Source organism: Larus michahellis, chromosome 20 (genome assembly GCF_964199755.1).
Source record: "Larus michahellis chromosome 20, bLarMic1.1, whole genome shotgun sequence".
NCBI lineage: Eukaryota > Metazoa > Chordata > Aves > Charadriiformes > Laridae > Larus > Larus michahellis.
Window position 1 is genome coordinate 8,290,396 of NC_133915.1, and position 22,970 is coordinate 8,313,365.

At 46.0% G+C, this 22,970-nt stretch overlaps 2 protein-coding genes across 7 annotated transcripts in view; both read right to left on the bottom strand.

Moving 5' to 3' along the window:
* Positions 1-6,578, bottom strand: part of ANK1 (ankyrin 1) — a 61,802-nt gene extending 55,224 nt beyond the window's left edge. For all 5 annotated transcript variants that reach the window (XR_012584302.1, XM_074563829.1, XM_074563826.1 and 2 more), the window contains exon 1: positions 6,438-6,578. Coding sequence is in view for 4 of the 5 variants with exons in the window: in XM_074563829.1 (XP_074419930.1) it covers positions 6,438-6,563 (126 nt within the window). In the remaining variant the exon portion in view is untranslated. The remainder of the gene's footprint in view (positions 1-6,437) is intronic.
* Positions 6,579-13,297: 6,719 nt separating this feature from the next.
* KAT6A (lysine acetyltransferase 6A) overlaps positions 13,298-22,970 on the bottom strand; it is a 41,648-nt gene continuing 31,975 nt past the window's right edge. For both annotated transcript variants that reach the window (XM_074563562.1, XM_074563561.1), the window contains exon 18: positions 13,298-18,384. In XM_074563562.1, the coding sequence (XP_074419663.1) occupies positions 15,797-18,384 (2,588 nt within the window). In that variant the 3' untranslated portion in view covers positions 13,298-15,796. The remainder of the gene's footprint in view (positions 18,385-22,970) is intronic.

Sequence of the window (22,970 nt, forward strand, 5' to 3'; positions counted from 1 at the left end):
TGATTCCCCAACAACCTTGGCAGAGCTCGGAGGGTCACAGCTACCTTGCAGTCACACAAAGCAGTTCCACGTCGGCACACTGGGCAGAGGTGGGGTGCAAATCCTCAATTGCTCCCTCCCTCAGCGCCCGAATCGCCTGTAAAGGAGCTGATGCTTTACCCCAGTTTTCCAGCAGCTGTGTAGACAAAACACCTTCACAGCTTTATGCACTGGACATTTACAACAGAAAAGACTCGACACTGTACTGCTGCCTTGAGCCTAGCACACACAAGCCGCAGGAAGATTTAAGATGGCCCTTTGATTTGCAAAATCCTTTTGAAAACCTACATAATAGCTAGATAGCTAACGATCGATCCCATTCCTAGTCACAGAGTTTAATTCTTTGTCTACACTGTCCCTCTGGTTACATTCAGAGTGGTAAAAGCTAGGGCTTCCCTGAGCCTCAAAGGCTTTGGCCGTCCTGATATCCCGTGCCCCTTCCCTCTGCCACTGCACCGTACCATCATGTTCCAGGCAGAAGACACGATTCCTTTGCAGAAGAAATGCCTCAGACAGAGAGTGTTGGAGTCCAGTCACAGAATCCTTGCTGCAAAGAGATGCTGCCAATAGCTGGTGCCTGGCTGGAGCATCTGGTGTGCTCATAGCCTCACCTAGTGCTGATCCCACATGGTCCTAAAGGTGCCTCCTTCAGTGCTGTGCCACACCACAAGCTGGTTATCTTCTCAGGGAAGGTGCCTGCGTGGTTGTTGCTCTTCCAATGCAAGGAGGGGCAGGAAGATTTCTGGCTGATGGAACCCACAAAACTTTCAGTGGGAGACAACAGAAGATGCAGCTGGAGCTGTTGCTCCAGGAGCAGGCAGAGAAAGGAGACAAAGCAGCTTTTTGCTCCGAGATTCTGCAGGTGGCATGGTCCTTTCTCTTGCTGATGAGCTCCAGCTTGCAGGTTAGATACCAACACAGCTCCCAGCAGCCACTGAAGCCCTGGCTGGCGAAAGACACATCACACCTTCAGCAGGATCTACTGCCACTGAATGCAAGAATCCAGGTAGCCCAATCCAGCAACTGTATCAGGCCAGGCACCCATGGGAGGAGTGCACGATAGTGCTCAGAAGACCAGTTATCCTGGAGATGTTCCGAGCCACATGCAGCCCGGGTCTGGTGAAATCCTTTGCCCTCTTCTGTCCATCACTCTCTTCTCTGCAGCCTCTCTAAACCCAGGGCAACATGAAGGCTGCTGCTTAGTGACAGCCCTTGGAGAGGATGGCAGGCAAGCAGAGAGAATAGCCCCAGTGGCTTCTCCTTGGCAGCACTCCAGCAGCAATTTCTCACCCCAGTTTGTTTCTCATGTGCTTATTGCATAATTCTGACAGAGGTGTCTGGATTTTCCATCTCAGGGATCCTAAACTTTGACTTAAGTTTCAGCCTGATACAGCTCATCAGTGAACAGCAGGTAAGAGACCTCTTTTGCTTGTCACTTAACAACAAGAAGCGTGGTCACCCTATGCGACCACTCAATTGTCCTACTAAGGAACTATCTGAAATTGCTCCTCTGCCGGATTGAACTTGTAACTATTGTTCCAGACCCTACTTGACTTGCTCTACTTCCCACATTTCCCTAGCTTCCTAAGCATGCAAAATTTCTTGAATGCAAAAGCATTCTCATTAGCATCCTCCACGTCTCCTCAATCTTCTCGGAGCTGCCCATCCAGGATCTAGCTCCTCTCCCAGCTCACCTCACACACCTCAGCTTGGAGTTTCTTCTGACAGTTGATGTCAGCTGGTTATGTTCACATTTATTCCTTATCCATGCTTGAGAATACAAAGGGGGTCATTCCATCCTCTATGCTCCCTTTGCCCTTTCCCACCATTTCCTCTAACTGCTAGAAGAGTGTTCTCCACCACAGCTCCTACCAAACAGAAACACCTCTCTCTCTTTCCCACCTATTTCAGACCCTCTCTCAATTTTCTTGTCTCCCTTCTCTGAAGCACCCTCCAGCCTCTCCTGCTAGGATGTATTTCAGCGTGTGTGTGAGCACTAAAATATTTCCTGCTGCAGCGTGCAGAAGAAACACTGCACCAAGCACAGGTGCCAGCCTGCACTGTGGAGTCATGAACACTCAGACTGGGCTGCATGCTGTTTCCAGGAAAAGGACAACTAGAAAAAATGCAAGGACTTTTATGCACAGAGTTTCTTGTTAGGAATCATTCTCTTTTACCATTCAAGAATGCATCATGTGAGATGCTCTACAAATCCATAACAAGAGACTGTCTTGCCCTTGGACACTTGCAAGACAAAGAAACTAGACCGGAGTGGAAATAAAACAGCAGTTTCTCCGCCCGCCCCGCCCCCCCCCCCAAAAAAAAAAGAAGAAAAAAAGAAATGGTAAATTCAGGCAGCCTTGTCCTCTATTCTTTAGATGTCCAAGCAAAACTTACTTTGATGCATGTTTGAAACAAGGGGTGAGCCAAGTACCGGGCCACAGTTTGGGGGTTAGATATTTGGGGCCCTTTCTAACAACCTCTTTGGTGAGCTCTGCTAATGCTTCCAGAGTTCCTGGAAAGGGATTTGGTCCACTTTCTACCTTTATACATAACCACAACAAGCAGCCACATGCAACTCAAAAAGGACTCAACTGCAGTGTGTTCACATAAAAAGTTACAGACCTGCCCCGCAAACTGCGTCAAAACATCACGTCCTCACAATGTGTTGTGCTGCTCCCCACTTATCCTGCAGAAGGCAGGTCTGTATCTTTTAAGTGACTTCCAAGCGAGGGCTTTCTGCCTCTTGGGGAGCCTGATCACAGCACACCTGCAGTGAAAGGAAGGAAGCGTTCTCGACCATCGCTACCTCCCAAAACCGCAAGAAAAGACAGATAGCTGCATCCAAAGCCCCGATGCTGCTTTCTGTCACCACTTGCCTGTCAGTGCAGGTGGACACATCAGAGACGCCACATACAGCCCAGCAGCTGTAACCGAGTGGCTCTGGTCACCTGTGAACTGGTCATCTAAGCAAAATGCACAGAGATCTGAAGCTAGGATACTGCAGCAGGGATAGCAAAAGCCAGCCCAGGTGATGCTTGGCAAATTCTCTAATGGCAGTGAACTTCTGTTATTCACTTCACAGCCTCCTTTGCTGATGGGCTCCTCTGTCTGCAGGGCACCCTGAAGAGCCACCAACACGTTATGCTAGACCTCATAATTCCTCACAATTAGTGCTTGCACTAAATGTGGGAAGGGACGGGACGCTGAAATCGTGCTCCCTAGAGTCATCCTCAGGCTGAGGCCATCTCCAGCTGTGCTGCAGGGCCCGCAGAGCAGGAGCACTCTTCCGGACACGTCTGTCTGTCAAATGGACAGCTCGGCCCAAAACACAAGCGTGGCCAGGCTGCACGGGGAGCGAGGGTGAGTGACAAGATACCATGCCTCAAATCCTCCGTGTCCAATGAAACGTCAACGGTTGGGGGCAGGGAATACCGGTGGAGCGACAAGGTTATAGACCTGGACTGTCCCCGTGCTGAGAGACAAATGAGAGGCACACAACGCAGAAATGGACGGTGCAAGGTCAATCAGGTTCTCGTTACATGCATTTAATAGAGAAGCCAAGAAATTGCCATGGAAACTAAAAAGTAACAAATATAATCATGGTCCAAGGAGACCATGGGTTTTGGGCAACACAGCATTAAATAACAACTCACTGCCTCCAGGTGTCACAGGACACAAGGCTCTTGCAGGATTCAACCATGCAGTTCATGGGACACACAGCCACACAAAAATGGCTGGAAACGCTAAGGGATACAAAGCGCTCATGCCCCAAGACATAACATCAGCTTGCATGGGATGAGAAGAAACTTGGTTCTGGGGCTCTTATCTCCTTCCTCTGGCCATCTCCACCACTTCATATCATGCTAGCCTTTCCTTGGATCATGGGTTACCCCTCTAATAACTTGCATTGCAGCAGCGCACGGCGTGCTCAGTCATAAAATCAAGATGCTGATACGCTGCACTGTACAAACACCAAGCAAGTAAACAGCCTCTGCCCAAACGAGCCTATTTTTGCGTACGAAGCAAAGGCAGCAGCAGGACCCGGTGACAGAACCGTGCGGAGCTTTTTGGAGGAGAGGCCTTTGCAGGGACATGGCACAAGGCCCGTGCAGACGGAGGGGGCACAGCAGACACCCCGGCTAACGCGGGCTGAACTCCCACAGCTGCCGCAGCAAAACAGAATGAGAAACTCCAACACGTTCTGGCAGCCCTCAGCTTGGCCCCAGGGAGACTTGCACAGTGAACCACCACCACTAGAGACACTCAGCTTTGGTGGCAGGGACTAAGAACAGAGAGCTGGCCCAACAGCAAAATGTCCTGGTTTGGTGCTTCTTCACTCACGAACCCCTTCACAGCCCTCTCACAACGTAAGAGACAAGCTGCTCCACCAGCCCCAAGAACAAGGGGCCCTGCAGGGAGAAGCCATGGGCCTGCCGGCAGCAAGCAGTTATCTCTGAAGAAGGCAGCATTCAACACGACAGCGTGGCAGCTGAAAGACCCCAACCCAACCTCCTCACTGCTGTCTGCAAACTTCACATCTGTCCTGAATGTGTCCACCGGCCTCCCCCTCATTACAGACAGACACGGGCCCCTCCTGGGCTGCCCTGGCATTAAGAAAAGCAAACGTTCTTACACCCAGCTTCGGTCCAAAGAGGAGCAGGAGGGTCAAGAGGGGCTCAGCCCGCTCTGGCCGCAATCACCAAGCCGGGACACCAGCAGGTCCCCCTTCCCAGTCCATTCCCGGGGTTCACCACTCAGGAGGGGACGGCTGAAGATCAGCTCCTCCTCAGCGCACCACAGCCCTGATGGTTTCTGCAAGGACGGTTTCTTGCTCCATGCTCCCCCCGCTGTGACAACCCCAAACAGTAACTACAAAAGGCTTGTAAGGTCTCTCCCACCCCAGGGAAGCGGACCCCTTTGGGTGCATTCAGCAGTGCTTCTCCAGCTCCCTCGCTTGCACCACACCGTGTCTTGGCAGCAAGTGCAGCTCGGGTCCCCCACAAGGAGCTGGCTAGAAGGTGCCCTCTCTAGTACCTTCCAGCTGAGGAAGTCCAGACGCTTTGTAGGTATCTTTGGATCTCCCAACCCATCACCAAGGCACGCGTACACTGCTTCTGGGGGGTGAGGGCAGAACGGAAGAGGATGCTTTTCTCAAAGACTCACAGAGTGAGCCTTCACCAGAAACAGGGATGAATGAAATCTAGGAATTCCAGTGTCCAGGACCAGCCCAGACAGCCTGAACCAGCAGTTATCCGGCAGTGTGGCAGGAAGAATAAAAGCCTGAGGGTTAGTTAGCAGTGCCTGTTCCCAGCATCTCAGCAAGACTCTTCCAGGACTCTGAGGGCGCAGCTATTGAGATGCTCCACGCAGTAGAGCTCTGCTGTGAGGTTCTTGCTTAGAGGGGGCACGTGGAAGTCTCCCAGTCTTTTGCTAAAGACAGATGAGGAGCCCACCTAAGACATCCCTGTATTGCAACCTCCTCTCACATATATCCTTGATTACCCTTGGTGTCACCTCTCTCCTTGCTGCCTCTGCGTTGGTGCATAGCACATACCCCCTCAGGCCCTGCTGTGAGAAGAACATTCAGCTCAAGAGGTCTTCAAGGGGCAGCAAAGCTTTCTTAGCAACATGCCTGCTCCTGCAGGGAGCTGGCGGCAAGAAAAAACTGGCAGTGACTTTCCAGAGAGGAGCTACAGCTTGGAACGGCTGGAGGAGCCCAGGCTCCAGCACGTCAGTGTCAGCAGAGGGGAAAGACACCTCGTTGTGCTCCTGACCCCCCCTCACCTGCTGCCAGCAGGTAACATGCCTTTGCTGTGAGGGATGACCTGTGTCGCTCGCACAAAGGCAGCCTGCCCCGAGCAGCAGCGGAGCTCACCGTCCCCTGCACAGAGCCGCTTTCTCTGTCAGCGCTCTGCTCCCGCTGCAGCCAGGTTTCAGTGTTTTGCAGGGATCGAGCAGGCCACGGCGTGGACGTCAACCTTGCTCCTGCACTAGAGAAAGGGGTGGGGGGCTTCTGCCCCTTTGCTCTGCAGACACAGAGTAACTCTGGGAAACTGCATGAAACTAGAAGCCAGCAATTTTATCTTAGAGATCAAATCTGTTAATAGGCCAAGTGAGTATCTTTATCTGCCTTGACAAACCCCCCGCTTCCCTTCTCCCGTCACCAGGCTTTTTTATATTCCCCCCCGCCGCCTAAGCTATCAGGACAAACAGCAGATTCCTGGCCCCAAAAGTTGTCCTCTGTTTAGCAGACTGTTTCTTGTGCTGACTGCACAGAGATCTGTACAGGGACCAGACTGTCCCTCTGTCATCTCCCCCGCCAAAAACACTAACATCACTCACTGCCACAAGCGCAGGAATCACAATACAGGGCTGCTCGCCCCAGGGCCACTCACCTTTTTCTTCCGGTCCCGAGAGCGGTTCCTGCGCTTGCGATTAGATTCTTCCTTCTCCTTCTGCTCCTGCAGAGCCTGAGCCTCAATATCTTTGATTTTCTTCAGCTGCTTCGCTGCTTGAGCCATGGCCGGTCAGACTGCAGGTCCCTCCACGGCTCACACCTGCACTTTCCACAGCACCCTCCAGCTCCTGGCCAAGAAAGTCCCTTCCCCTTGCTCAAATGCTGTCGACCCAGATGAGCGTGGAACCAGTAACGACAGGAAAATAGAAAGCAGTCAGCAAGCCCCAAAGGGCAGACGATGTCTCCAGCTAATTGCTAAATGGAGTCTGGGACACCTTTATAAAGCATTAAAAATCCTAAATCCAGCTGTTCCAGAGGCTCTGTGCACCATTGCAGCAGCCCCTGACTGCGCTGGCACATCATGCAGAATCCGCCTTGTGGGACAGGGCACCGGGCTGGTGCTGTGCTCTCTCCCTCGCTGTCTCTCCTGCAGCACGAGAAGAGATGCAGGCAGTCAGCCACAGGAAGGAAAATAACTCTCAGCAATTAATGCACGATGACAATGGAGAAGCGGCGGAAAAGGAGGCTGATGCATTTCATCCCGACTTCTGGGTTCTCTGAAGCAATGCATAAAGAGCAGTAACCTGCATGTAGTCAGTCAGTGGCTTTACCACTGCAGTGCTGCTGAGGCAGGCACATATTCCAGTCTCTCCAATTTTCTTCCTCTCAGTCTCTCTCTGTGCAGCAGCCGCATCGCTCGTTCGCTCTCTGGGTTACGACTCCAGCTCCTTTCAAGGGGAGCAAGAGGGAATCACTGCATTGGTTAGGAGGCAGGCAGCATCTCTGCTCAGAAAACAGACGATACTGCAAAGGATATGCCAAGTACTGGAGCAAAGTGCAGCTTAACAGCATCCTTTCCTCCTCGCATCTCTCCACTGAATGAGCAGCAAGGGGAGGGGAGGGATCTTGGCTGTGAATGGGAGATAGAAACCAAGGGCTCAGTCTGCTCTGACTACACAGCACCAGAAAAGTAAACTGGAGCCACCAGCTCCTGCTCACCCAGGCATCGCCAGGGTCCTCTCTGAGGATGCCCAGTCAAGGCTCCTGGAGAGTCAGCCCCCCCTTCTCCACACACGTGTACATTTCACCTCCAGCTGCCTTCCAAAAGCACAAACAATTCCATGTTGGAAGCCAGGGGTAAGGCCTGGAGGTGTAACTTTGGTTCCTGCACCAGCATAAAACTGGGGTGGGCTCTTTGGTGGTGACCGTAACATGACCTGCAACAAAGTGTGCTTTACATTCAGGCACTCCTGAGCACCCCCTGCCTTTATCAGCTGAATTCTTGTCCCTCAGAAAATCTGTCCCCTCTGTGCAAACCCACGGGCAAAGCACTGGGAAAATTATCTGCCCAGGTGGAAGCCCTGCACACGCTGCACTTTTCTGGCACGGTTTCCCCAATACTAGACAGAAAGGGCCCCTTTTGTGTCAAAAGATGGCAAACCAGGGGTTAATGTCCATTTCTCAGCAACTACTTGACAGTCATAGGTTATTTAGACTGGCAAGAAGCCAAGATGCAGACTTAATTGTACAGACACTATACCTCACTTTTCTGTCTGAGTAAGTTTTCCTGCATTTCTTTTCCCTTTGAAGTTCCTCTAATTCTGTTGGTTCACCCACAGACCAAGGAGGGTGCTAAAAACAGGAAAAAGACTGGTGTATCATATAGTTTTCAAAGAATATGATGACTGAGAATATAGAGAAGGTCCTAATAAAATACGAAGACTGGGAAATCATCACATTTTGCAAAGCTTTTGCAAGGACAGCTTTAGTTCTGTGTACTGTACCCACATGGATAAATAACACACTCAAGTCTAGATACAGCTGCACATCTTTATATATCAATGTCCTGTGAATGCCTATGCAAAAAAAAAAAAGTTACAAAATTAAATAAAAGCTGCACAGTGAGAGGCTCCACAGAGAGGAGGTGCCAGGAGCACAGCTGCACGAGTCACCCTAATTGCATCTCTTCCACACCAGCACGTTGCAGGCCAGACCAAGCAGAGGCCAAACAAAAAAAAGTGACCCGTGTCAGCAACGGGCACACAGGAGGCAAAACAGTTGCCACAACTAACCACTGAGAGCTCCTCAAGTTTCATGTGTTTGACTTTGCATCCTAAACCAGCTAGTTTAGAATTCTTTCTGAGGAATTTCCTGACTTTTCAAAACAGGGAAACCCGGAATGAGACCAAGTTCTGCATCAGTTCCCACCACGTGTACTCACTAGTGTCTGGGCACCAGCAGCCTTTCAGTGCTGGGCACACAAGGGGCTCCGAGCGTGGCAAGCAAAGGCTGTAGCCAGGCGCTGCTGTGACTTCACGTCTCAGCCCTAACCCGAGTCCTGTCTTCCAGCGTCAGGCTTTGGAAACCCAGCGCCGCTACGTGGCAGGGTCTGCGCACTTGCACTCAAGGGGTAGCTGCGCTGCGCTCCAGACTTTGGCACAGACATCCCTTTTTTCCCCTGATGTCAACAAAACATCTGCTATAGGCACAGCTAAACGGCATCAGGCGCGGGCAGTACACCCAGTCCTTGAGTGCCTGTAGGACGCTGCCTCCTCCTGCAAACAGAGCCCCCCTCTTCACTCCTTACAAGCCAGAACAGAGCGAGCACGGGACAAAAGCAGCAATCGTCAAGAGAGAACCGGGATACAGGGAAAAAAACACGTGAGTGAGTGGAGTCGTGCCTTTGCTGGTCCAGGGGACAAAACAGAAAAGCACCTTCCCAAAACTGTCTGAAAACTGCCTCCCTCTCAGTACACACGCAGGAGGAAGGAGATCCAGCCTCGTAGAAGGAACAGGAATGCTTTCATGAGCTCCTCAATTCTGAATTCAGGATTCTGCCTTGTATTACGAGTGTTATAGCCCACAGGCTAAACTCCTCCACCACCGCCCGCCGCTCTGTGAAGGAGGAACAGGTCAGCCGCTGCCACCAGCAGTTTGTTTTTGAAACATCTGTTGAAGTTTGACAGCACGATGTAAAAGTCCAAGTTAACTGGAATCAGGTATCTCTGCCATACACATAAGACTGTCCTAGGCAGGGGCTTGCACTCACGATGTTCTAAGCTATGAAGCATTTGGCCTACGATTGGTATCAAGCTTTTATGTGCTGTAGGTGTGTGGCTGGTAGACAGGCACCGTAGAGCTCTGCTGTACATGAGGAGAAGCTCATCTTCACCATTTCTACTCTTTCACAAGGACTCAGTGGGAAATGGACTTAGCAGTAATTTCACTTATCCCACCACATCATTTTTTTTTGTCCAACAGTGATTTTGCTCTTCTTTGGAGAAGTTGTTTGGGAAGTCTGGAACAGTAGACGTGTCGTATCTTGTTGCTGCTTGTTCCTGTCGGATAAAATGGGGAAACAAAGGATGACAGAATCTCAGTAAACAGACTTCCTCCTTCAGCTGAAAGGTACCATCTGCATATACTAACCAACACATAAGTAGAAAAGAAACTTTTCAAGAATCTTGTTTAATTATTTCACACAGGGTACTGTATTTATCACTTTTTCCTGTGAAAACAGATTGTTTGTGCTGTGATAACTCTCTGGTACCTCAGTCACAGACTGGGATTCTACCACGTGACACAAATGACAAACATACCAATAACAGAGTCCCTGCTCCAAAGAGTTCACCGAGAACAAATAGATACTGACAGGGGAACCCTTAGGAAAATAATCACACAAAATGAACATGGTCATTCTTTGCCAATGCAACATACAGAGCTGTCCTCCAGAATAGAACCTCCTGTGAGGGGGGAAGCAGAGAACCCAATTCCTGACCCGGTCTGCAAGGTACCACCGCTGTTTCCAGAGATTAAACGTGCAGCTGGAGCCCGGCCCTGCTCTAGGTGAAGATCTGCCTTTGGTGAAGTTGCTGAGATTCTCTGCTTTAGGGGCGCATTCAAAGCTCAACTTCAGGCAGCTATTTTTGGGTATATTATTCCGTCTGACAAGCTGTGAAGATAAAGATGCTGCAGGCCCCACCTTTGCTGCTGTAAACTTCATCTGCCTCGGTCTGTCCGCATTCCCCTGTTGCCGCAGAGATGGGGTCTCAGCAAGGAGCTCCCTCCCCGAGTTGGGAACCTAGTTAAAACAGTTCGGTTCTTTTTAGCATGTTCTTAATTATCTCACTGATGAGCTTTCAGGACTGTCAGACCCCTTTAAGATCACTCTCCTTTCAGCTAGCCTCTTTCAAAACCGCAGCACCCGTCTCCCAGGAAGCAGTTTGCATGTTGCTGCGTTCAAACCCTGCCCTGCGTATCGAAAGTTGGTAACAGACATTTTGGACCACGTATCAACTAATTTAGAGCAAACCTGGCGCTGCTGAACAGAACAACTCTCACCACGACCACAGTAGGGAACCTGCCCGCAGCAGCAGCTCTTCACGCCGTGCTATGAGGTGCTAAAGGCTCCTGCACTTCGAGACAGTCTGATTTCAACCCTGCTCTGGCTTGGCAACTCTCTCCCCCCGCCCAAAAAATAAAAAAAGCCACCAACAAAAAACCCTCCCCTATTTAGTCATTCTCTAACAGCGGACTTTGATAGTTTGTATGGCAAGAGTCTAAAAAAAAAAAAAAAAGGTCACCTTGTTCATGGCTCCTGAATGTAGTTATCATCAAGTTAGCCCACACAAAAGGGTTTTCTTTTTTCTTTTTTTTTTTTTTTTGAAAGATAAAGCAGAGGCTATTAACAGTGCAGCCTATTTGATCAAATAATGCTCTTTATAAACATTTCTGAAGTACCAGTTACTGTTTATCAGCTCATTAACTCTGGAATCGTATTTCCATGATCTTGTTTATAGATTTCCATAAATAGTTATCTTTGTTCCTTGTCCCACAAAGCTAGAAAGTTGTTATTAATCATTATGTTCCTATCTAGACATTTTCTTCTTAAAATAGTTTCAATTACCTTAAGAACTGAAAAATGCAGAAGTTGTTTAATTATTATTAGTATTGACCCTGCTCACCCCGAGCCTGACAGCTTGCGATTAAACATTGCAAAGATCTCAATTATTAGAGATGCATCGTGTATCAGCATGCGTAACAAGAATTTGGTGCCAGGGCATCAGATAAAGACTTTGAATTGCCCTGCTTGTCAGTTTGTGATACGAGCATTTTACTGTTATTTCATGGAAGTGATTTGCCGTGACCACTTCAAATTCCAGAGTTCTCTAAAGCAGCAGAATTATGCTCTAGTCTAGTAACTCAGCACGTTAATTCTGGAAGTCAAAGCCATTTTGTATTGCTGGAGAACATGCAACCGTTCCCAATTGGTGTTTCACTTTTAAAATCCATATTGAATCCTAAAAATAAGATATGTTTCTGAAAATTGGTAACAAATAAAAGCTGACCCCAACAGTATCATCGTTAGATAACAATTCAAGCTGACCACATTTTAATGGTGAAATCAAATCTGCTAAATTCAGTGTATGCAGAAAATTACAAGCAAAACCCGAAAGACCCCAAACCACAATCGTTTAAGTATGAAAAAACCAGGGCACACTGGGGTGGCACCCACCACCTCATGACTACTGGACGGTGCCAAAGCTTCCTTTAATGAACAACTTTAAAAAAAAAAATAAATAAAAGTGAGCTATGAGCAATTGACTACAGCTTTTCTGGCACAGAATGGTTAATTCAGTCTTAACTCCAGCACCCGCTATGGGGAAGCAATACGCATACGGGATGTACCCAGATCCTGATGGGTCTTACCTGTACCACCGCTGATGTACTCCCTGCAATTCACAAGTGATTAAAGTCGCAAAAACCTAACCGCAGGTCACCCCGCCTCCCTCTCCTTCACGCTTGAATAACCTAAAAACTGTTGTGAGAATAAATGAACGAACCACCCAGGAGCGTCCCTGTACGAACAACTTCTATCTGTATCTTGATGTGTTTGATCTGAAAGTTCAGGAGCCTCAATAAAACACCTATAATAGAGTCCAAGGAAAAATAAATCGGCTTCGAGGAAGATGCAGCATCATCCTCACCTCACATAAACTTACGTTCCATCGTGGTGAGGGCTGGAGATACGAAAAGCACGTCAAATTTAATTTTACTAGTTCTCAAGGTCCTTTCCATTTGTTTAGGACGACACACACACAGAGTTTGCTTCCTCGAAGACAGACTCGTGACAGCGCATCTGGGAAGAGCCTCTGTCCCCGCAGGCCTGGGGTTATTGCGGCGAGGTTCACCAGGGGAACCCTGGCCACAATGGCAGGATCGCTGGAACGTTGCTTCCATCTAGCGTCTTGGAATTCGTGAGCGCGCTTGGAACCGTGCAGCAGCAGCGGGAGCCAGACGGAGCTGGAGGATGATCCAATTCTGCCTTGAAGCTGCCGGGTAAACTCTGCTGGGGAAGATTTCTAGTTCTCCTACCCAAAGTGCTAATTATAAAGATGAGAGAGCAACTGGGGGGAGGAGGGGGAAGCTTCAAACACACATTGCCATTTTTTTTAAGTGCACAAGTCACAACTCAAGTGATTGTACAGACAGACGCTGACAAAAGCCAGCTAACTCCCTTTGCTTCAGCTTTGGGAAGCCCTTGCAGAGAGGAATTTAAAGGCGATGATTTCTGGAGAAGCTTTCGAGTTTTTGTTTTTTCTTCTTGTTTTTAGTCTTTCTCTCATTAGAAGCTGTAGATAAAAATTAACCTGGACAGAGATCTCGCAAGTACATTCCAAATACCACCTCTCTTCCGGATCAAAAGGCCAACAGAGAATCATATTCCCAGGACCCAGGATCGGTGACAGAGACCGCTGCGCAAATGGAAGAAAAAAAAACCCACATGCACAACTGACATCCAAAATGGCTCAACATAATTTATTTTTTATGTTAAAATGTACAGAGTTCTTTTGAAAGTACTTGCTAGAAAGGGGAAAAAAAAGTGATATTACATACAAGGAGAGGAAGGGAGACCATCCAGCCAGGAGCGTATGACATGGAGAATTACAAAGGCATCTAGGCACCCCTTCCCCTTAGCTTACAAGTCACCATGAACAAAGTACAAAGAGGTTACAAAACAGGAAAAGCAAATATAAACAGACAGGAATAGACTCAGCTTCATTTGTACATGCGGCTTTTAGAGGCATCTGGAGCTCCTATTCACACACTCTAGAGATCTCTTTAAAGAGAATTTTTATCTTTCTTAAAATAGTTTTTAATATTCTACAACAAAGATAAAAAATTTTAAAGATGGAATGAAATGAAAAAGCTCTTATTTTTAAAAGGCATCAAAGTCACTAACAGTGAGATTTTTTTTTTAATTTCTTTTAGAAGATTACCCAAGTTATCTTGCTAAAAATACATATTTTTTTTTTTTTTTTAAACAGAAGTGAAAAAATGGTAGGTACCAATATTACTGCGTTGGATAATTTCTTTTTATATATAGAAAAGAACATTTTTTTTTTTCTACAATAGTTCTACAGTCACAAAGGCTTGTGGAAAAGGGAGCTGCCCAATTGATAAAAAAAACATACAAACCCAAACCAAACGTAACGGCAAACAAACTAAATTCACGGCCCTCGTTTCAACAGCTTCTCCTCCTGTCTCAGACCCCCCCCACCCCCTAACCCCCCCCAGCAATCAGGAAGCAGTGACACAGCTGAAGATCTAGGAAGGAGAGGGCAGCACAGTGCGCTTTCTACACGGGTATTTGAAACTGCAATAGTATATACAGAGAAATGGGGTCCTACACAGCCTTGTACATGCTCAAAACGAAACAGAAATAAAAAGTGGAAGTCCTTTGAATTCTGCCTTTTACAGTTAGCAGTTATTGGAGGAAAGTCCATTTTAGTGCATCTGAAGAAACCCCAACTTTCTTTTAGACTCTTTTGGTTTAAAAACAAAAGAAATTAGTCTTATTAATGTGCCTGTATTTCTACTTCATATACAATAGAAAAAGAACTTTACATTAAAGGGTGTCCCTTTTTGTATTGGGTGACATGCCAGCAGTGTAGCCAAGAAGAGTGTAAATTGGATTATGTGGTAATAAACAGCAAAATCTTGCCGCCTGCATCCTACGACGGTGCCTGGACTGTTTCACTCCTGTAAAACAGGCCAACTCCCTTCTTTCCCACACTAGATCAAAAGTGTGGCTATTCCTATAAAGTGGGTCTCAAACACAGTGGGAGAATCAGGGAAAACATCACCGACTCCCCCGGAGCGCGGCACATCCAGCAACTTCCTACCTCATACCAGGAATGGAAGAGTGACAAGGACACCCAAGTCACTTGAAACGTACACTGTATCTTCCAAGATTACCCAAGCGAAGAGGTTACGAGGCAGACCACTGGAAACAGCAGCTTTTGAGCTCAGCCCGACTCAAAGGCTCAGAACCAAGACCCTCAGCATTTCGAAGTACAAACTAAAGTGGAGTTTGGGATCTCGGAGTTCACCAGAAGAGCCTGCAACCATTTTCTTGTCCTAACAGGCCATTAACCACCCTGTCCTCCTCCTGACTGCATACGGGACACACACAGTTCTCTCTCGAAATGCTTCCAGTAGTTCAGAGTGACAGAACACGTGTGCATGCGCGCACATGTGTGCGCACGTGCACGTCTGAGTGGTGAATGGGATCATTTTAAAGTTACATGGTATTTTCAGCATGAACCATACAATTTCAATTAACTCGTCTACAAAAACACCAATGTGAATAGTTTATTGTTTACACGTAACTCCAAATTTTACTGAGGGCGAGGGAGTCAGGGAAAATTGAAGATTAAAATTTTTCCTGACTTGCAGAAATAAAGAGCTTCATTTATCCTCTGTGTCCCCTTCCAAGTCTCCCAATAAGTGCCTCCTGCTAGAAGTAGGAAATGCTAGGTGGGGTTTAGAGGGAAGGGTTGTTATTCTTTGAGATGTCAAACATTTTACATGACTGCAGCACTAGAAACTGCGTACAGAGGGGCACAGGGGAGGGAGAAGGACATACATTTGAAAAAAAAATATTTAGAAAGATGATTTCACTGTTACACATATTCTGTCCACATTGTCAGCAAAGTAAGGCTCTTCTTAAATTATGAAAAGATTTTGTGCATGTTTTCCCGTCTAAAAAACATCTGTAAATGATTTTAGCTGTAAAATGTTTCAGGATTGTGAAGAAAACAAAAACGCAAAACAAAAAAAAAAATCCAAAAAATAAAGACCAGGCTTCCTAAAAAATAAAATAAACCAAAGAAAATTCCTCTAAATCTACAGCAATATTTTAACTGGAAAAAGGTCCATTTTCTCTGGTTCGTCAGTATAAAAGGTTCCTTTATTTATATATATTTCAGTTTTTAGGATGCAAGTTCGTCTCGCTCATCTTCTCATGTAGGGTCCATTGAGAGACTGCTTGGGCACCCCAGCAGCGTTCATGTAGCTGTGATGGGAGGGGCCCGTGTACATCATGTTTCCGTGAGGATTTGGCTGCATAGGCTGCTGGGTGTAGGCCTGGCTCCCCATCATTCCCATCTGCATCTGCATAGGATACTGTGCTGTCTGGTTCATGTAGGCAGGGTTACTATGGTAACTGCTGTTCATCATAGGCTGCGTCATTCTGTAGCTGTTCATGGCGTTCAGGGTGTTCATATTCATGGAGTTAACGTTGTAAGGGGCGGTTGGCATCAGGTTGACTCCCATGTTCATGCCCCGCTGAACAGCCAAGGTACGAGGACCGGCCTGCATGGCCACCGCGGGCGGGCTGCGGCCGTAGAGCTGCTGCTGGTGTGCGGTTGCCGAGGGCAGCGGTGCCGACTTGGAGCGAATGGAGATGTGCCCCTTGACCGGCATCTGCCCCTGCAGCCTCTGCGTGTGCGGAATGCCGATATTGGTAGCAGACATATTACACTGAAGCAGAGGTGACGTGAGGTTCATGGTGGTGGACGCCAGGTTTGGAGGGGGTGTCATGGTGGCTTGTGCTTGTGGTGTGCCTGCCAGTGGGTGAGAGGGAGCGAGCTGAGCCAGTCCCGTGTTGGACAGAGAGACGCTGGTTGCATAGGAAGTCACAGCAGGAGAATGGCTATAAGGCATGGCATGAGGGTCCATAATGGTGTTTGTCAGCTGCTGCAACTTGGCTAAACTGAACGTGGCTGACGGTTGTGAATAGCTCCCAGCACCAAAATCCCCCGGAATCCTCTCGTAGATGCTTATGTTACCAGTGCTTCCCGATTCGGGTATTTCCATGATCATGGGTGCCGGGGTGAAGCTGTTGTTCATGCTACACTGCGACAGTGGAGGCTGCTGCTGCGGTGGCGGTGGGGGCTGCGGCTGCGGCGGCTGCGGTTGCTGCTGCGGCGGCTGCGTGGTTGGTTGCTGATTGCTCGGAGGCCTTTCTACGACACAGCTCTGAGGTGACTTGATATTGCAGTTTGCTGCAGGCTGCACCGTGTTCTGCTGCATCATGCTGCAACTGCTGCCAATGTTTGCCATTTGCTGAGTGACAACACAACTGTTCTGAGTGAGGCTGCTGGAAGAGGACAGTCCTCCGTATGAACAGCTGCTCTGGGAAGAGTTATTTCCACAAATGCTGCCTCCCATAGTGGAATCATAGCTGCTGGGGTTTTCGTAATTCTCTGTAGTGCTCTCAATGCTGCCAAGGTCACTGAAGCCACTATCCACCACCTGCTGAGAGTGGTCCGATACTGAAGGCACATCCATCATGGGGCTGGTCTCCATGTTCTGCATAGAGGGTGCGGACAGGGATCCTTGTTCAGGACTTATCTGGGTGTAACTGCTCTCCAGAGCAGGCACATTTGGGCTGCTGACAGAACGTACAGACTGGCTGGGGTGGGACTGAACAGAGGATATTGGACTGTTGTGTTCTGAGGCCTGGCAATCTTCAACCATTGATATCTGAGGATCCTCCTCAGTCTGGGTGTAACTCTGCAAAGTCTGACAAGCTGCAAGAGTTTCTTCACAGTCCTGGTAAGCTACATCATGCTCATTGCTTTCCTCCTGTGTCAAGGACTGGACTGCTTGAACAGTTTCAAGATCTAGTTCACTATGAGGAATCTCCTCCTCTTCCTTTAATTCAATTAACCCTTCTTTATTACTTTGCTCTTCTTCGTGATCATCTTCAGACCCAGGGACGTGCTCTGAGCCCACTGATGTCTCATTGGAAGTCTGCTCTTCCTCAGAATCTGCCTCTGCTTCATCTTTTTCTTTTGCATCTTCTCTACTGCTTGGTATGCTTGTTTCTAAAAAACATTCTTGCACCTGAGGTTCCTCCTTCACCCCTTCTCTAACAGGCTGTTCCTCCAATTCTTTTTTCTTCACAGACTCCAAATGACCGTCATCTTCATCATCAGCATCATGATCTTCATTTTGATTTGTCACTACTGCAACTTCCTCTTCTTCCTCGTGGTCATGCTCAGGTTCATCTAGTTCTTGCTGTTCTTCTTCTGATTGCCTTTGCTCTTCTAAAACCCGTGGCTTCTCCTCTACCTCCTCTTCGATCTCAGGCTCTTTTACTTCTGGCACTGGACTACTGTTGCTGTCCACAGGAGAAACTGCTCTTACTTCACTGCTGGCTGTATCTTCCTCTTCTCCTTCTCCTACCTCTTCTGCTTCCATATTCACATCTTCCTCTTTCCTTTCCTCACTAAGAGGCAGCTCTTCTTTCTGCTCAACGCTTTCTTCTTTATCTGAAATTTTGGGCTTACGCCCTGGTTTTGAATTAGCTACCACTGCCTCAACTTCTTCATCTTGAACTGATGGTGGCACCTTTTCCCGGTTCAGTTTAAAACCTGGTTTTCGACCAGGTCTTTTCTTCCAGTGGACTGGTTTTCGGCTTTTCCCTTTTGGCCATCCCTTCTTCTTTTTCATGGGTGTAGAAGTATCCGGCTCAAGTGAAGAATCCTTGGCTTCACATTTTCTCAGCATAGATAATGGTTTCAAAGTTGGGTTACCTGAAAACACAAATTGAAAGACACTGTTCAAACATTTTTGTTCGGCCTGAGCATTCACGGAAGCTTTCCCAAGCATTCCCATTATGTTTTTCAACTTTATGTATCAATACTAGCTTAGAGATTTATTGTGAAGGGTAACAAGAAGGATCAAGGTTTGCTTGTTAGCAATCACGTTGCACATTACACTTTCAAAGGACACCACTGCTTTCAAGATTTTGCGTGGTCAAAGCTCTGAGCCTTTAATAGACAATTCAAATTAAACACTAGGCTATACGATAAAGTCCTGGAAAGACTCACCAGCCTTAGAAATTTTATTTATACAATAAGTTCACAAATGAAAATGTTCCAGTGCAGGGGAAAACACAAAGTTGCAATAAAAGCATGTTTCCATTTAGATCTGTATTTTATGCATCTGCTAAAGAAAGGAAGTATTTCTACTTTTTTCATGACTTATGTTTTTAAATGCCAATAGAAACACAAAGATGACTGAATTTGGCTAGATTATTTTTTTGTTTCATCTGAGAAATCATTGAAAGTAAGCTGAATTTCTCTCTCATCTGACTTTTTTTTTGATGAAGTAAGTTTTGCATTTCAGTGACTTTCCAAACACTAGCATAGGTTCAGAGCTTATACAGCCAGAAAGGAACGTGATCATTTACTGAGAACTTACTGAATACTGTAAGGCACTCCCTGAATTGATTTTGGTTTGAACCCGTCAGTTAGGATAGTCAGTGACATTTTACACAACTGTTGGTAAACTACTGCAACAGTTAATCGTTGACACTAGTTGATATTCACACTTTACCATCTGAAGCTCTCTCTTCAGACACTGAATTTACTTAATTTGCTTCTGTATTAGTTTTGCTTTTATCAGCTAAGCAGAAAATCTCTCTTACCAAATACCAGTTCTCACCTAAGTAATTTGTAAATTTATCAACTCACTCTCTTGCCTCTGCTTTCTTTGAATCTATCACTATAGAACATTTGTTCTAGTGTCTTCATCAGCCCACAACAGTTCTTTGAACTATTCCAGTTTATCAATACTCCTAAGCGTGAATAACCGAGTAAAGATGGTTGTAGTAGTTTCACCAAAGTGAAACAAAGAGATGACCATGTCTCTACTCCACTTGACACTCCCCTGTTCATATATTTAAGGATCACCTGAATCTCTTTGGCTTTGAGCTAGAAAACCATCCTATTTACTGGACATGAGCTTCAAATACTCTCTCATAGACTCTGTCAGTGAATTGCCCTTCACTTCATTTATCAAATCCCCTCTTTTTCTGTCAGCTGCTACATTATTTTTTTAATCCATCCATAAAATAGCAGTACAGACACATGACCCAGACCAATCTCCCTTAGAATAGTTCTGTTGGAAGGGACCTACAATGATCATCTACTCCAACTGCCTTGCACCCCACTAATAACAAAGCTGCTTAATTTCTCCTTGTTTGCCCCTAGATTTATTTAATATATATTAGCTTGATTTTGTAACATTTCAGTTTAAGCAAGTGGTGTTGATTAAGTCAAATACTTCTCAAAACACTAAAGTAGGTAACATCAATTACCCTTATTAAACAAGCTGTAGTCTTGTAAAAATAGATCATTGTCTGATAAATGCATTTTTCACATACTAGCGTTCATTTGTATTCAGCAAATAACCCTCCCCAGACTTTCTACTGAGTAATAAGCCAGTGACCCTACTATTTAAATCAGTAAAAAAAATAAATTAAAAAAAAAAAATCACTCTTTCTTTTCCCCTTCTTTCATATTTCCTATCTACTACAGAGGATTAGATTTACCACCTCTTAGGTAAAGACCCATTGCTTTTATCCATACTGTCATGGATTTAATATTTTTAGGAATACAAAAAAACAAATATAAATCTTATGATGGCAAGCTCCCCTTGTAATAACGTGATATTAAAGGTGTCTGGTCTGGGCTCCCCAGTACAAGACAGACATGGAGCTACTGGAGAGAGCCCAGCAAAGGGCCACTAAGACGCCCAGGAGACTAGAGCATCTCTCTGATGAGGAAAGGCTGAGAGAGCTGGGACTAGAGAAGAGAAGGCTCAGAGGGTGATCTTATCAATGTGTACAATTATCTTAAGAGAGGGTGTAGAGGTGATGGAGCCAGGCTCTTTCAGTGGTGCCCAGTGCCAGGACCAGAAGCAACGGGCACAAACTGAAACATGGGAGGTTCCATCTGAGCATCGGGAAACACTTCGTTACTGTGACTGAGCACTGGAACCGGCTGCCCAGAGAGGTTGTGGAGTCTCCCTCCTTGGAGATATTCAAGAGCCCTCCGGACATGGTCCTAAGCAACTGGCTCTTGGTGGCCTTGCTTAAGCAGAAGGGCTGAACAAGGTGACCTCCAGAGGTCCTTCCCAACCTCATGGGACTGTGATTTTTACCATACACGCTTGACACCATCTTCGCAAAAAACATGGATTTGATGACCCCTCAAGGTTTCATGTGCATCATTTTTCAGGCTACTGAGAAACGTATGTACATGCTCATTCAGTTGCAGGTAAACATCCGTGTGTATGCAAGCTTGAACAGAAGATCCTTACAGTATTCACATTCACAGTAAAACTTACAGGAAGAATTAGGAAAAGCAAAATAATACAGCCCAGCCTATTACAGAGCTCCATCTTCCCCCACGCAACACTAATCAAGTTGCACAGAATTGGCAGAATATAGAGAGACAAGCTTTATTTGTTTTCTACACCACAGAACACACTCTGTCTTCCAGAATGCCTAAACCTTATTAAAGACTGGCCTCAAATCACCACATCACTCTATCCATTCTCACTGTAGCCCTGACAGCCATCAGAACCAATTCAAATCCTCATCAGACACCAAATTTAAAAGTCTGCAATGTTACATTTCGAGGAAATCATAGAACAATTTCAGTGCATTGCCTCTGTTGGACATTAAGTTCTCAGGGAAAAATCTGAAAAAAATCTAACCCAAACCATCCTTACTCAGAGTATTAAAAAGAAAAAAAAAAAACAAAGAAAAAAAGGAAATTACAAGCGGGTTTCTGTAGTGATAGGAAAACTTCCCAAAAATCTAAGCTTCCTATAAACATTCCTAACCCACAGTTATGATTCAAAATAGTCTAAATCTGACCCAAGTATTAATGACTGCAATACCGTATTTCCGAATTCTCATAAGGCAGTGCTGCCCCCCTCCACCCAGCTGAATTTTTTATCAAAAAAGACCAGGTGTTTATGATGACTGGTTATCCCTGTGGGCTGTTTAGGTAACAGAAAGTACACTGTATTTTCTCTAAGATCATTATAGTTTTATTATTAATATGCAAAGGCACCTGCATTAAAGGCATAAGCAGGCAACAGATACCGTCTGATGTCAGGAGCAGCAATACCCTGAAATACTGTGCTTACTACTTTATTACTTTAGAGGTTCTGACAAATTTGCAGAAGTTCGGGAAAAAAAGCAACAGAAGTGACACAAGGGAACAGAAAGCACTGAATTACAAGTGGAGAGTAAGAAAGTAAAGTATTTATAAAGTAGGTGAGCAAGAAATTTATCATTGCACCTGGGCACTCTATAGACTATTTGCAGTCTGCAAAAGATGGCTAAAAATCACTGATGTATTTTATAAAGCAATATATGCATGTGCAATCTCTAAAGGGATCTGCATCTCCACCAGAAAACATTCAGAAGAGCACAAGTGAAAAAGACTGAAAATCACTTTTCTAACATATCTTCTCCCAATTCAGCACTCTTAGTAATGGTGCTAGAATACCCTAAAAATGTATTTCATGAGTAAACTGATCACAACAGAATTAAAAAACCAACAGTATAAGCTGACTGTGCATATATTCCCACTAAGCAAACTTAATGCTGCATCAAGATGTGTTTGCACTACATTTACAGTTATACGCTGCTATAAGGATTTAAGGGTAACTGATGCTAAGTGGATAGTATACACGGCTATAATCATATTGATGCTTTCAGCATTTAAGTACTTTTAAAGAAAAATTCTCCTCTGATAGCCACAGGATAGTTGGAAGCCATAAATTAATGAATTTGTTCCAGTAACTATTTTTTATTGTGGGATAACGGCACCATACTTCTCTCTCACACAGTTCTTATTTGGCTGACTGCCTTGCACTATGTAGACCATCAGGAGAACAGAACATAACAGTCATAATGAAGATTACTAACGAAGCATCTGGATGACAGATGTTTCTTTTGAATTATCACTGCACTCTAAGTAACCAGTTCCAACCAAATTATTTTATTTTATGAACTGAAGGTTCAGAGAACGTTAAGGAGATATGAGAAGCTGAAAGGCAGGACGTGCAATGTGATGAAGAACAGGATCTCAAAAGAGACAGTTTATTATTTCTCTTTGTGATGGAAAACTGAGGGCTCTCCAATTAATTTCTGTCTTATTTCTGTAAGCGACCCTGCTGCATAGGTTATTCCACAATCACAGATACCAATTCCACAAGGAAAGCTGAACTGAAAGGATACCCTGTGATCAGGTCACTGTTAATCAGATATTTAAAAGCATGCACCACATTTTCATAAGACTTGGGAACGTTTGAGGCT